Source organism: Heloderma suspectum, chromosome 3 (assembly GCF_057233095.1).
Source record: "Heloderma suspectum isolate Gila_16-S chromosome 3, 16-S_ref, whole genome shotgun sequence".
Classification (NCBI taxonomy): domain Eukaryota; kingdom Metazoa; phylum Chordata; class Lepidosauria; order Squamata; family Helodermatidae; genus Heloderma; species Heloderma suspectum.
In genome coordinates, this window is record NC_139460.1 from 275,134,575 (window position 1) to 275,148,121 (window position 13,547).

Here is a 13,547-nt window from a genome sequence, read left to right on the forward strand (position 1 = left end):
TCTGCATATGGTCTTGGAGTCTTCTTTCCAAGACAATCAAGAAGTATTTGCACAATATATATATTTTACACTAAGGGGTATCAGAATTTTGATTTTTTTTAAAAAAAAACTACTTGCCATTAACTATCACCTTTGCTCAAATAGCACTTTTTGATTCAGGCTCCCAGGGTTGAATGTCCAGGTTTTGACTTTCTGAATGACATTGTTTCAGCATACATGTAGCATTAAGGCTCTACAGTAGAAAGCTGGTATCGCTCTACAGTAAAAGACTGATATAGGAAGTCAAAATTATCCAAATACAAGGGTTGTATCCAATGTTAGTCTTACTTAGAGTATACCCACTGAAATGAATGGGACTTAAGTTAGTCATGACTAATGTAAAGTCACATTCGTTTTAATAGGTCTACTCTAAGTAGGACTAATATGGGATACAACCCCATGTAACTGCCTGATCTTATTCATGTTTACTTAGAAGTCATTCCCACTGAGTTCAATGGGACATTCTTCCAAGTAAATATGCATGAGATTAAACTCTGAGTATAGTTTCTATCAAGCTGTAGCAGCAGAGATGGGAAGATGTTCCATCAACTCTGCTGAAATAATAACTATTGGGACCCTCCTTTTCTCAACTGTTGCTGGGCAGCAGCCATTCCATCAGACTGCAGCAGAAGGAGGGGTGGGAAGCAGAGCCACTCCATCCACTCTGCTGAGAGATCACAAGGAGAATCCATAGTTACATTTCCAGGAGATCTATGTGTAAGAATTTATTTAAAACCCAGAATTCTGGTTAAAAAATAATCTTAAAATACAAAACACAAATAAAACTTCCCAATTAATTTTCCAGGGCAAGACTGCAAGCCTACACATAACTACCTTGGGTAAGCTCCACTGAATTCAGAGGTGTTTACTTCTAATTGTATAGGTTATACTTACAAGTTTAAACTTGTAAATGTCCTCAGCTAGATAAAATCCAACCTTGAGCTTTTAATTAGAAACACAAACAATATTGCAAGAAAGTGCAGCCACTTAAACTGCTACCATGGAGCAGAAACCCCATCAAAGAAAAGGAAGAAATATCCGGCCTCTACAGGATTATTTCCCTCACTTGTTGACTTCTTCCTGTGCTAATCAGTCACCAACTATAGTAAAACCTGAAAGCACCATGATTGCCTAATTCCAGTGGAGGAATTTTGCAGCACCTCGGATAGCTCCTTTAGAGGCCTGACTGGTTCTGACTGAAACCTGGAGTGGATTCTCTGCCCCACTGACATTGGAGCCACCAGCCTCCACTGCCTCATTTACTAGCCAGAGCTAAGGGAGTCTGTCAATTATCCCGGTGCTCTACAGGGGCTGGTTCCTGCTCTGATAGGTCCCAGAGCTGTCCTCCCTGTGTTCCCCCCTCCACCAAGGGAATAAGGTAAATGTGTATAGGATCACAGGCAGTGGTATAGTGGTACATTTTGTAATGCAGGTGCTCATCATGACAATTCCCATGGCCACATACCCAAGGAGAGGCCAAAAATGCAGGCAGCTGCGCTGATCCATAGCAACAAACAAATGCTACTAGTTTTCATCTCTACTAGGAGCAGGTCTTTTATAAATCTGTTGGGTCTTAACTGCCCATTCAAGACCAGGCCACCCCAAAAGACTTTGCATTACAACAGGGATAGCTGACAACTATATATTATTGTTGAGAAAATCCATTTCCCCTTGGCTACTGTGAGGCTTGCTTGCTGCTACTCTCAGAGGATACAGGGAATTCTGAGTGGGATGGCAGATGACATCAGCACCAGTGCTAATCAATAGGTGTCCACACTGTGTCCCCGAGAGCCCTGCCTCCACAACACCACTGATCACAGGTTTTAAGAAGCAGTTGCTGCCATACCTGCTGCTCTGCCTTATTAAAAGGAGATAGTGCAAAAGAAGAGCGTTAAGTGGAGACACTCAAGCTCCCAGACAAACAAAACAGGGGAAAGCTTCATTTCTATGGGCATATCACAACAACTTTAAGACTGTGGGCAGTTCTTCTTGCTTTGCCAACTTGGCTTTGTGCTGAAGACCTTGTTTGCGCACCAGCATTCCTGACCCAATAAGTCAGAAAGCATACACCCATCTCTCATTTCCTGGGGTGATGTCACAAAAGGGCGGGGCTTAATTACATCTTGTGAAATCTAATCTGGACAGTGGGCAGCTGATGAGGACTTGGGAGGCAACTGGGGATATCTCTAGGGTGAATTTTTGCTTTTAAAATGGACCTTCGTTCCCCTGTTCCTGCAGAAGGATTTGGCTTTGTGTTTTGGGTAAACATCTTCATTAATGTTAATTAAAGAGCGAGTCAGAGGATCTACCCACAGTCCCTGATCCTATAAGACCTCATGAATATCATGGTTAAATTAGGGCCTCTCATACAATTACATAATTTTTAACTAGCTACTTAATCAGAGTATAATTAAGGAATGTCAATCCAATGTTGTTTTGGAGTGCAGTTTAATACAGGGATAGTAATAATTTGGAATTATTTTGCAAAATTGACTTTTATTATTTGTTTTTAAAAGTAATTATTGAGAAATGCTTCCATATCTGACAAATTTTCAGGATAAGCCAGAGGTACTTACCGGTGACGGAGAGCAAGTGTAAACTGCAAGGCAAGTCCATCAGCCAAAAGTAAATACAATTACTAAAATATCAAATGGAGAACAGAGAGACTAATGCAATTAGAGCAGCCCAAAGGATGCATCTTGGAGACACAGTGACATGATGTGGAAATGAAGATTAATCAGTTGATTTACCAAAAGGAGAGAGAAATTATTTCTATGCACGGCCCTGAGTGGGTTTTACTTTCTGTCTTTGTGAGCTTGTTCCATTGCAAGAATCAGCACTGCTTCTTCCCCTCTGCACAGAGGGAAGACTCCTATCATTGTTTTGGGAGACTGTTTGTTCTCCTGCTTTGCAGCATTTGAAAAGAAATAGAGGCATTTATTTCATTTTGTGGCCACTGCTGCTTAACTTTTTAACTTCCCTGAGTTAAGAAGACGGTATACCTGGTCCTCTCTTCCTTCTTTTAGAGTTCTCCAAAGCAGAAGTTTTCTTCACCTGAGACACCTTGCTTTCCAGGAATGCCTTCAGGTTAGTACCTTAGTGCATTTTTCTGTGTTTTACAGCCAGCGCATTAACAGCTGCAATCCTATGCACATTTACTTAGGAGTCAACTCTATGGAGCATAGGGGGCCCTGCTGATGTGTAAACATGCATAGGATCTGAGCGCTCATGTCACTCAGCATTGTTTTGCATCCTGCTCTGTCATTGGGACAGGTCGGAGTTTCAGGAAAGCAAAGCGAGAAAGTAAAGAGGAGACCGCAGGAGATGCAAAACACTGCAGGAAAAAGGGTGGCCGTCTCTTTAAGAAGAAGTTTTCTACATTGAATTTCTTTTCTGGACATTCAAGGAACAGCATGTAAGTGTTTGTTTCACTAATCCTTTATTCCTAATGAAAGCTAAGAAGAGTATGAGTTGGACCAAAATGAGATATTGGAGTTATTACGTACATTATTTTGAATAAAAATGAAAGGCCAGAAAAGGCTAATGGATAAAATTAAACATTTCGGGGAAGAAAAGGTCAGCTTCTGGATCCCAAGGCTTCTGTAATATAAGGATAAGCCTTGTCACTTGAATAAATCTTTAAAGGAAGGTTTGCACAATGGGAGTAAAAAGAAGGGTTGGCAGCTTTCGCAGTGGCTCCTGTGCCTTAGAGCAGCAGCTTTCCTTTCAGACATTAGTACAGCCTTTCCCAACCTGTTGCCCTCCAGATGTGTTGGATTACAACTCCCAGAATCCCCAGCTGGGGAAAGCTGTATTAACAAGTAACTATGTTTCTGTGTCGCTAAAAGTTTCTTGGAAAGGCTTAAATGTGCAAGGTAATTTGATATAGCCTCTGGTATATTACCAAAATAAACAGCATCCCTCTTTATCACATATACATGACTTTGGACATATCCAGTTTAGACCATTCTTGTTTATAACATCTGTGTAACTCAGAAAGGGAGCACAATTTTTCAGGAATGTTGCTTTTGTCTGGCAGAATTTGAGCCACGCACATGAGATCTGTTATCCTGCTATATTCCAACATTTATATGCCCATTATGTAATTGTAGGGCCCTGCACACTTTTTCTAGTGTTTGTCTATACACTAACAAACAAATTACTTATACTTTGTAAGTATAAAATCCTGCATTGAGTGGTGGTTGAAAAGACAAGATTAACATTGGGGAATATCATGCCTTGTGATCTTAATATGCTTCACTTTTTTGCCAAAATTCTTGAACATACTTTCAGTTTTGACCACATATGCTTAACTTTGCCTTTGTCCAACCTTCTTCCCACCAAGCCTCATTACCTTCTGAATCTGCACAGGTGTTAGCATACCATATGCTCAAAATCTTATCATGAACTCCCCTGAGAAAAACACTTAAAGAAATAGTTGCATTTCTTTCCTGCATATAATAGTTGCATATACCACCCCAGTCTTCCTGGGTTAATTTTGTTTCCAAATCTTTCTCCCAATTTAACATATTTCTTTTCTTTTCTTTCTTTCATTTTACTGTACTCAGCAATAAATATTTAGAAACAACTGTAATGTCTCTGAGACTATACTCAAAGACAGTAAAGTCCCTTTACTTTGTAATGCTGTCAAGTTTTTTTAAAAAACAAAGTGTCTCACTTACAGATACTGGAAAAATGGAAGTTCCATTGGTTAAGCCTTACATGATAATTTTTCATATGTTGTAACCGCTCTGCTCAATAACCTCTTGAAATGTGCCTAAACTGGAACAGATGCAGACCTTATATGAACTTCTCTCTTAAACCAGCATAAAAAGTAGATGTAGTAACCCACATCAAGATCAGACATTTCCTGGCAACAATCTAGCCTTCTATTTCCTCCATATTTGAGTAACACTTCATCATTCTTCTCAAAATGCCCCCAATGCTGGCTCACCCAGGGTTTTTTTTTAAAGTCTAACAGCACAATCCTATCCATGTTTACTTAGAAGTAAACCCCACTGAGTTTAATAGGGCTTACTCAATGTGTGTGCACAGGATTGCAGCCTAAATAGTGCTACATAATGATAAATGGCTCATTAATTCCTGCACCACATCTCTTGAAGCTGCTGTAAAAGAGGGGATCTGATCTTTAATCTTTAAAAAGAAAATTTAATTCCAGATAAATTCAAATTCATTTGGTCCAAATTGCTACTGCTGGACTGTTGTTTGTATCTGTCCGGCTGGAGCATATTTCTCCACCCATCATCATCATCATCATCATCATCATCATCATCATTATTATTTTAAAAATATTTTTATTTGCAACACAATGATAACAACAAACAACCCCCCACCAAAAAAAGGGGGGAAGGGGGAAAATCATATAATGAAACGTATCAGTGTACAGTGATCATTACCTCAAGGAAAGCAAAGAAAAAAAGAAAACACAAGGTGGGAGAAAAAAAGGATTAACATTTCTATTTCTCTCTCTCCACACTACAAACAGTCCATATATCTAGATAAGCATCCATATGACATTGATGGTTGTAGGAGGTATGCTCAAATGTAGCAAGAGCAGTAAGATCTTCAGTCCATTGAGTGATAGGTGGTGGGTGTTTTTTGTGGTGAGAGCCAGCGTGGTGTAGTGGTGAGAGTGCTGGACTGGGAGCCGGGAGATCCGGGTTCTAGTCCCCACTCAGCCATGGAAGCTCACTGGGTGACTTTGGGCCAGTCACAGACTCTCAGCCCAGCCTACCTCCCAGGGTTGTTGTTGTGAGGATAAAATGGAGAGGAGGAGGATAATGTAAGCCGCCTTGGGTTCTTTGCAAGAGGAAAAAAGGCGGGATATAAATGCAAAAAATAAATAGATATGACTTTGGTGGTTGTAGGAGGTATGCTCAAATGTAGCAAGAGCAGTAAGATCTTCAGTCCATTGAGTGATAGGTGATGGGTGTTTTTCCTTCCAAGCTTGAGTTCGCTTGTATAGGACTGCAGCCTAAATAGTGCTGCATAATAAGTGGCCCACTGACTCCTCCATCAACTTCTGTCAAAGCTGCTGTAGAAGAGGGGATCTGATCTTGAATCTTCTTAAAAAAATAAAAATAAATCCAGATATATCTAACTTCAGGTGGTCCAAAATGCCACTGCCAGACTGCTGTTTGCATCAGTCAAGTTGGAGCATATTTCTCTAGTCCTTTATGATCTTCATTGGTTGCCTGTTTGTTCCTAGGTTCAGTTCAAGGTGCTGCTGCTTACCTTTAAATCCCCAAATAGCTTTCAACAGGTATAGCAATCCTAACCCTCAGATCCACTGGCTTCTGTGGGTTAGGATGGGGCCAAGGTGCTCCTCCAGGAGAGGGGGTCATTTTTGCCCCAGAGGTCCCAGTTATGCCCACAGTTGTAAATTTACTGCTGGGTTCCCGCTGATGGTAGGCCCCGAAATGGGACATTCTGGAGGTGAGGTTAGGACAGAGACGGCTTTGGATCTGCTGGATTCAGAGCCCCTCCCTTCCCTCTAGAGGCCCCAGGATCAGGCCCCTCAGCTACATCAACCTGGAGCTGATATAGCAAATTCTCCCCCTCTGTTGGTTTCAGTAGGGAAGGGAATCCCAAACAGGGAGGCTCCACTGGGCTGAAGAGCCCACTATAGCTACCTCCTACCTCCCACTGGCTGGGCTTTGGAGGTGGATGATCTGCCAGTTCACTGCCTCCCATGCTTAGGGTTGTTCTCTTGGGCCCTTTAAGAATCATCTCCTCCTAAACATACTCTCCCATGAACTCTGCAGGTCCTGATCTGGATTCTGGGGGACCTGGGTGCTCTATTGGCTGTGTAGTCTGCCAATAGAGTGGGGGATACCAAGATGAATCTTGGGAAATGTAATGATTAAGAGCATCCGAGACTAGAATGTTAATTTATATTGAATTGATTTATTATTGACAGTTATACCACCTTATCTGCTAAATAGCCAGCAAGGCAGTGCTCAGCAATTTAAAACAATAAAACCTTGCACCAATAAAAACAAGAACATTAAAAACAGTAAAAACATTTCAACATGAAAACAACATACATTTTGAAAGACTAAACTCAAAAGCTGGGTCTTTACATGCTTTCGAAAGGCCAAGAGAGTAGGGGTCAATATTAGATATAAAAATAATGGGTTATAAACTGAAGGTGGTTGTTTTTCCACTACAGAGAGAGCTTTTAGTTCTACAAGTTGTCCCACATATCTGATCATGTATTTATTCTTTTTGGTCATGACTCCTAAGAGGTGGGGCACACTACTTTGTAGCAGGTAACAGGGCTGTGAAAAACGTCTGCAAGATCTTAGGCCGCAGAGATAGTATAGACACTTACTTGGGAGTAAGTCACACTGTCAGATATATGTCTGAGTAAACGTGCTTAGGACCAGGCTGTTGAGCTGCAATCTTTATATCTGCTTTCTGAAATAAATGGGGCCTACATCTGAATAAAGATGGTTAGAATTTGGTAGCTAGAATAAGGACACAAAGAAAGTCCTTGTACTAAGTGTTGGACTGGATCAGTGCAAGACTGCCTTTCCCAATGTGGCACCTTCCAAATGTTTTGGACTACAACTCCCATCATCCCTGACCTTTGGCCATGCTGGCTGGGGCTGACAAGAGTGGTAGTTCCCCAGCCTTGGGGAAGGCTGCTATAAGAGCAAGTGATGACTTGTATGTATGAACAGACCATCACAGAAAGGCAGAACTTTCATATCACCTTAGCCACTTCTTAACTATAGAGTCAGCTCATACCTCCACCTGTCGGTCATGAAGTGTACAGCAGTCAAGAAATGTACATGAATGTGTGAATCAGGTCTGAGAACTCTACATTGGTTGACTGGCTCTTGAATGGATAAACCCATAACAACTGGAAAATGTTCTGCTTCAGGCAATGGATGTGTGTGATGCAGAGGTATTGTGGAAATTGAAGCTGGGGGGCTTGCATAGGTGAGCGCTTCAGTTTGACTTGTTGGTATCAGAGTTCTTGGAAGCACAGGGCAGGCCACTTAAAACAGGCCTGCCATCTCAATTCTGCTTGCACACACCTTGGCCCTCTGTTGTTTCTGCCAACCCATCCCCAAGGGGGAAGGACTAATCTTGAGGGCTTGGATGGGATAGTAGGTGGTGGCAGTTCTTTCAAAAATGGGAGACATCCACTGGGCCTCTCCACCTTTCTGCATGATTATTGGTAAAGTGAACATGTTGCCATAAGAACATACGCCATGCTGGATCAGACCAAGGGTCTATCTAGTCCAGCATTCTGTACATACACTGGCTGATCAGCTGTTAATGGGAAACCCACAAGCAGGACATGAGTCAACTGCACCCTCCTGTCCATGTTCCCCAGCAATTGGGCCCTTTGCATATTCTATTCAAATGCTTGAATGACCAACATAAGAAGAGCCATGCTGGATTAGACCTTTGGATCTCTGGCACCTTTGGTCTGATCGCCAACCAGTTGCCTGTGGGAAACTCATAAGTAGGACGTGAGCACAATAGTATGAGCACCTCCTGCTCATGTTCCCCAGTGACTAGTATAGAGGCATACTACCTCTGATACTGGAGGTAGCATAGAGCCATCAGGACTACTAGCCATTGATAGCCTTCTCTGCCAGGAATTTGTCTAATTCCTTTTTAAAGCCATCCAAATTGTTGGCCATACATCTTGTGGTATCACGCATGTGCATTTGGTTACATGGAATGAGAGTTTGCTTTGAGGGAGAACTCTCATCTGAGCCTGCATGGGTGAATTTGTCATCTTCCAAGTAAATAACAAACTCACTTGGGGTAAGTTCACCCACCACTAGCCCTAATGGCTCTATTCTACCTCCAGTATCAGAGGCGGTGTGCCTCTGTATACTAGTCACTGGGGAACATGAGCAGGAGGGTGCTATTGTGCTCATGTCCTACTTACAGGTTTCCCACAGGCAGCTGGTTGGCGATCAGGCCAAAGGTGCTAGAGGTCCAAAGGTCTAATCCAGCATGGCTCTTCTTATGTTGGTCATTCAAGCATTTGAATAGAATATGCAAAGGCCTGATTCCCTTTTTGGGGTGAACACAAGACTGTTCACCCCTCTATAAGATGATGACTCTCTCCTTTGTACAGTTTCTCATTTGATGTTGCAGTCATCAAGTGATAAGCCAATCATCTAGACCAGCCTGTGCTGGCCATAAAAAGGTAAAGGTGTCCCCAGCCAGTCGTGTCCAGCTCTAGGGGGTGGTGCTCATCTCCATTTCTAAGCCGAAGAGCCAGCACTGTCCGAAGATGCTTCCGTGGTCATGTGGCCAGCATGACTGAACACCGAGGTGCATGGAACGCTGTTACCTTTCCCGCCGAAGCGGTACCTATTTATCTACTTGCAATTTCTTGCTTTTGAACTGCTAGGTTGGCAGGAGCTGGGACTGAAGACGGGAGCTCACTCCGTCACGCGGCACTTGGGTCTTGAACTGCTGTCCTGCTGACCTTCCAGTCTGCAGTTCAGCGTCTTAACCACTAAGCCACCATGGTCCCTGTGCTGGCCATGCTCTGCCCCAAACCATTCAAGTTCTTGGGCAGCAGGCTTTCTTTCCCCCATTACCCAAGACCTTTTAACTGGAGATGAGAAGATTTGACCTCGTCATACAAACCCAGTGACATAGCATGCTATATACTATATAGTAAATAGAAACTTGCCATTCACTCTTTGGATGACTGTCTTTGTCTTCTGGACTTTCAGCCCCCAAGAAAGAAATTTGCTCTTTGAAGACAAGAAAAGAGGGTTGCCAAGAAAAGAGTCTAAGAAGCTGAAGGCACCAAGGGAAGTGGCGGCACCATGCTCCTTGGGGAAGGCCCACTCCGGGAAAATGTGCCCCATGTGCGAGCTCATTGTCTGCCGAGTGTGTAACGTGCTGCATACCGAGAGCAGCTTCATTGCCCACAGTTTGCTGGACCATTATGACAGGGGAAGGCACGCTTCCTGCTGCTCAGAGTCTGGATCTCCCCAAGACCGCCACGTATGTAAGCACAGTCCAGGGCCACCCGGAAGTCCTTATCTGATGTCGGGTCTTGTAACCTCCCAACAACATTAGGAAATAAAGATCTGCAGAGGGGCCTTCTCTGCAGAACGTGTGGCTCTCCAGATGTTGCTGGGTTGCAGCTCCCACAATCCCCCACCTTTGGCTATGCTGGCTAGGACTGGTGGGAGTTGCTGCCCAACGGCTGGAGGGCCACATGTCCCCACCCCTGCTCTACCCCAACTGTGCAGAGGCAAAGTCTGGAGTGGGAGATTGGCATATTGTGCATATGTGCTTGCCCTATAGCGCAGCTCTTTAGCAGCCATATCCAAGGCTTTCAGATGGCTCACTGTCCTGCGCTGTTGAATTCTGTGTCCAGGGGTATTATGTGGGATTGCCAACAAAGCACAGGGTGGTATATTTCCCCATGCTGCACTTAAATATCATTGATGTTATTTCTCAGCTGAGCGAAGAATAGGGTCACACAACATAGACCTTGGCAAATCAGGCTAGCATATTTAACAATAATCTATGACCTGTTGTTAGAAACATTGTTGCTAATCTGGGATATTAAAGTTTTATTAAAGTTTTAAACAATCAATACATGAGGTTTGTCTATGGGTTGTATGGAAAGGGACAGAAGGGAAGACTGGACAAACAGAAGATCCATCTGACTGGGGCACACTCTGGGTGAATTCAGACAACCAGGAATCATTTATGTACTAGTTCTTCCTCAACCTGGTGCTCTCCAGATGTGTTGGGCTTCAACTCCCATCAGCCCCAACCAGCATGGCCAGTGGTCAGGAATATTGGGAGTTGTACTCCAAAACCAGGATGGCAAATCCTGCTTTATTTGAAGTGCGGTTCAGTCCAAGTCCCCTTAAAGATAAAGGCCCATCAAGAGGAAGAGCTAGGCCTTGAAGTTCCTCATCAACAGCACCTGGACAGCAGACTGAGCAAAGCACACAGACTGAGGTCAGCTGCTCACAGATTCCCCCACTATGGTGAAATGTATAGTATTCCCTTTCTATTTATTCCTATATTTTTATCTATACACATATTAGCATTTGCAAATTTTATGTGTATCTGTGCCCTCTTTTGTCTTCTTTTTTGGCAATATAGAAGTGCTAGGTAAGGGTTCCCCACATTATCCACACGGTAAGTTGCTTGTCTGTATTAGCGATTCATGGCAGGCGATATCATGTGGGGAACTCTTTGCCTGAGTTATAGCATCTCTTGGCTGGAGTTGCTTTTCAATGAACATGTTGTCTCCCCTGCATTTTTCTCCATGGTTTTCAGATTTTAAGATTAAGGTCTGAGATTTCTATTCCAAGGCCCGGTCTACATGGTACCACTTTCACCCTTCACGCCATTGCTACTGCGCAGCATTTCAGCTTGAAATTAGCTTCTGCAGGGATACACTTGTGATTTACTGCAGGCTTCCCTAACAGACTCCGCTGTGCCCCTTTTTTGCCATTATACTTAAATGTGCAACTGTGCAGCCCCGTGAGCATACAGGTGCGACTGTTTTGTATTTCAGGGCTTCTGTTGTGTCTTTCTGTCCCTTGTTAGGTAAAAAGTGAGTGTTCTGTGCTCCTTCATTTCCACACCATCTGTTTGTCAGTTCCCAGCCCAAGACTCTCGCAATGGTTCACATTCACAAGTGTGAGTGGTGCGTGCCTACCCATGGCTCTGAAATGGTGGCCGGAGCAAAGTTGGTCCTCCCCCAGGATCCCCCGGCCCTTGGCCACTGCAAAGATTGCAAAGATTCATTGCAAAGATTCAAAGCCTCAAAAATGTGCGGAAGTGTGATTAAATGGTCTCTCTGTGCCTCTGTAACTGCGCAGCTGCAAAGGGACGGGGGCAGTAAAGGGGCACCATAGAGTGACGCAAGCACCATGCATGCCTACAACATGCCCACTGCAAAATGCAGTCAGTTTGGGGAAGGGACAGACGGCTCGCAACCATGGGGAAACCCACAGCAAATGAAAAACATTGCAGCAACACGCCTCCTTGGAAATCTGCATTTTCTGGGAGAAAACCACAGATGGCTACAAAGTGGTGATTGCGTTGTCTGTCCTGACAGACCTCAACTTGCAGCCAGCCCGGAGTAAAAGGTTCACGTAGATGGGGCCCAAGTGGTATTGGTATATTTTGATAGATTTAAATGCTAGCAATTGTTGAGAGGTCCTTAAAAAAATTCAGTATATAAACCTTAGACTTGCTTCACTGCAGATTAGAAAAGGTGGCTGCTCATTCCTGGGAAACACTAGGCAGAAGAAACTGGGGAAAAGCCTATGGCTGCAATCCTATACCCACTGATATGGGAGCAAGCCCCATCAAACGACACAAGCTGCAGCATGAATATTCAAAAATAGTCCGGCACGCACCGCAGTCCACCATGGCTTCAACAGTTTGCAGGATCATGTAGTTTGTATGTTGTTTATGCCATGGTGGGCTGCGGTGTGTGCCAGATGATTTTTGAATATTCAAGCTGCAGCTTGTTGCGTCGTCCAAACCCAGGCAGCAGGATTGTGCAAAGGTTAAACAGAACAGGCCATGAGTTGCGCGAGGCTTGTTTAATCCTCACACAACGCCACCATCTGGGGCTGGATGACACAAGCTGTGGCTGCAGCTTGCTATTCAAAATGGCTGCCTGCATGCATCAGCACATGCTGCAGTGTACCGTGGCTTAAGCCATGGTGGCTTATTTGATTGTGCAAACCAGCCTGCTGAAAGTTACTTCTGAATAAACATGTAAGGGTTGTTCTGTAAGGGTGGAATCTCACTCCAGCCCATGATAAGACCCCATGATGGTCAGATTAGTAGCGTGTGTTCAATGGGTATTAGCTCTGAATTTAGAGTTCTCTGTGTGTTGGTTAATGACTTAGACAGGTTGTGTGTATATATGTGAATAATCTTGATTTTAAGGTGTGAAATTCCACACAATTAATGGCTTTACAGGTATAAAAGTAATAGTTTTCTTTTTTAACCCCCTCCTCAGAAAAAAATGTCCTGAGGAAAAAATAAATACAAGGAGAGGGGGAAAGTCCTATTGACTTTTTTCAAACACCATTATTAGTATGAATAAACTTTTAAAACTGAGAGCATATTACTACTTGCCAAACACAAGAATCAGGAAGTATTACATTGCAACCCTGCACAAGCTCCTTCTGTATGACCTGGGACAGTGGGCTTCTATCACACTGTAGAGGCATGGGAAGGAAACACAACAGTAGGATTTTTTTTTCTATTTTGCTGAAGTAACATGAGATGTGGCCTCAATGTGGCTTTATTATTGCCTATCAAGAAAACTGGCGCTTAACCTACTTCCGGGCACACCAGCTAATTGAAAAGGAAGGGATTAAGGCCCACAGGTTGGGAAAAGACTAGTCTGCTAGGTAGCCAAGTGGCTCACTGAGCTCCAAGAAACAGAACAAGCAGCGAGAACATACGTCATTTATTACAAGTATCCCCACTGAGGTTACCACTTA

At 43.4% G+C, this 13,547-nt stretch overlaps 1 protein-coding gene across 1 annotated transcript; it reads left to right on the forward strand.

The window, feature by feature from the left end:
• Window positions 1-1,039: 1,039 nt before the first annotated feature.
• C3H17orf50 (chromosome 3 C17orf50 homolog) lies at window positions 1,040-10,128 on the forward strand. The gene is made up of 4 exons (XM_084845683.1): window positions 1,040-1,144; window positions 3,066-3,126; window positions 3,313-3,454; window positions 9,777-10,128. Exons 1-4 carry the CDS (start codon window positions 1,040-1,042, stop codon window positions 10,126-10,128), a joined length of 660 nt encoding a protein of 219 aa, XP_084701809.1.
• The last annotated feature ends 3,419 nt before the right edge of the window (window positions 10,129-13,547 follow it).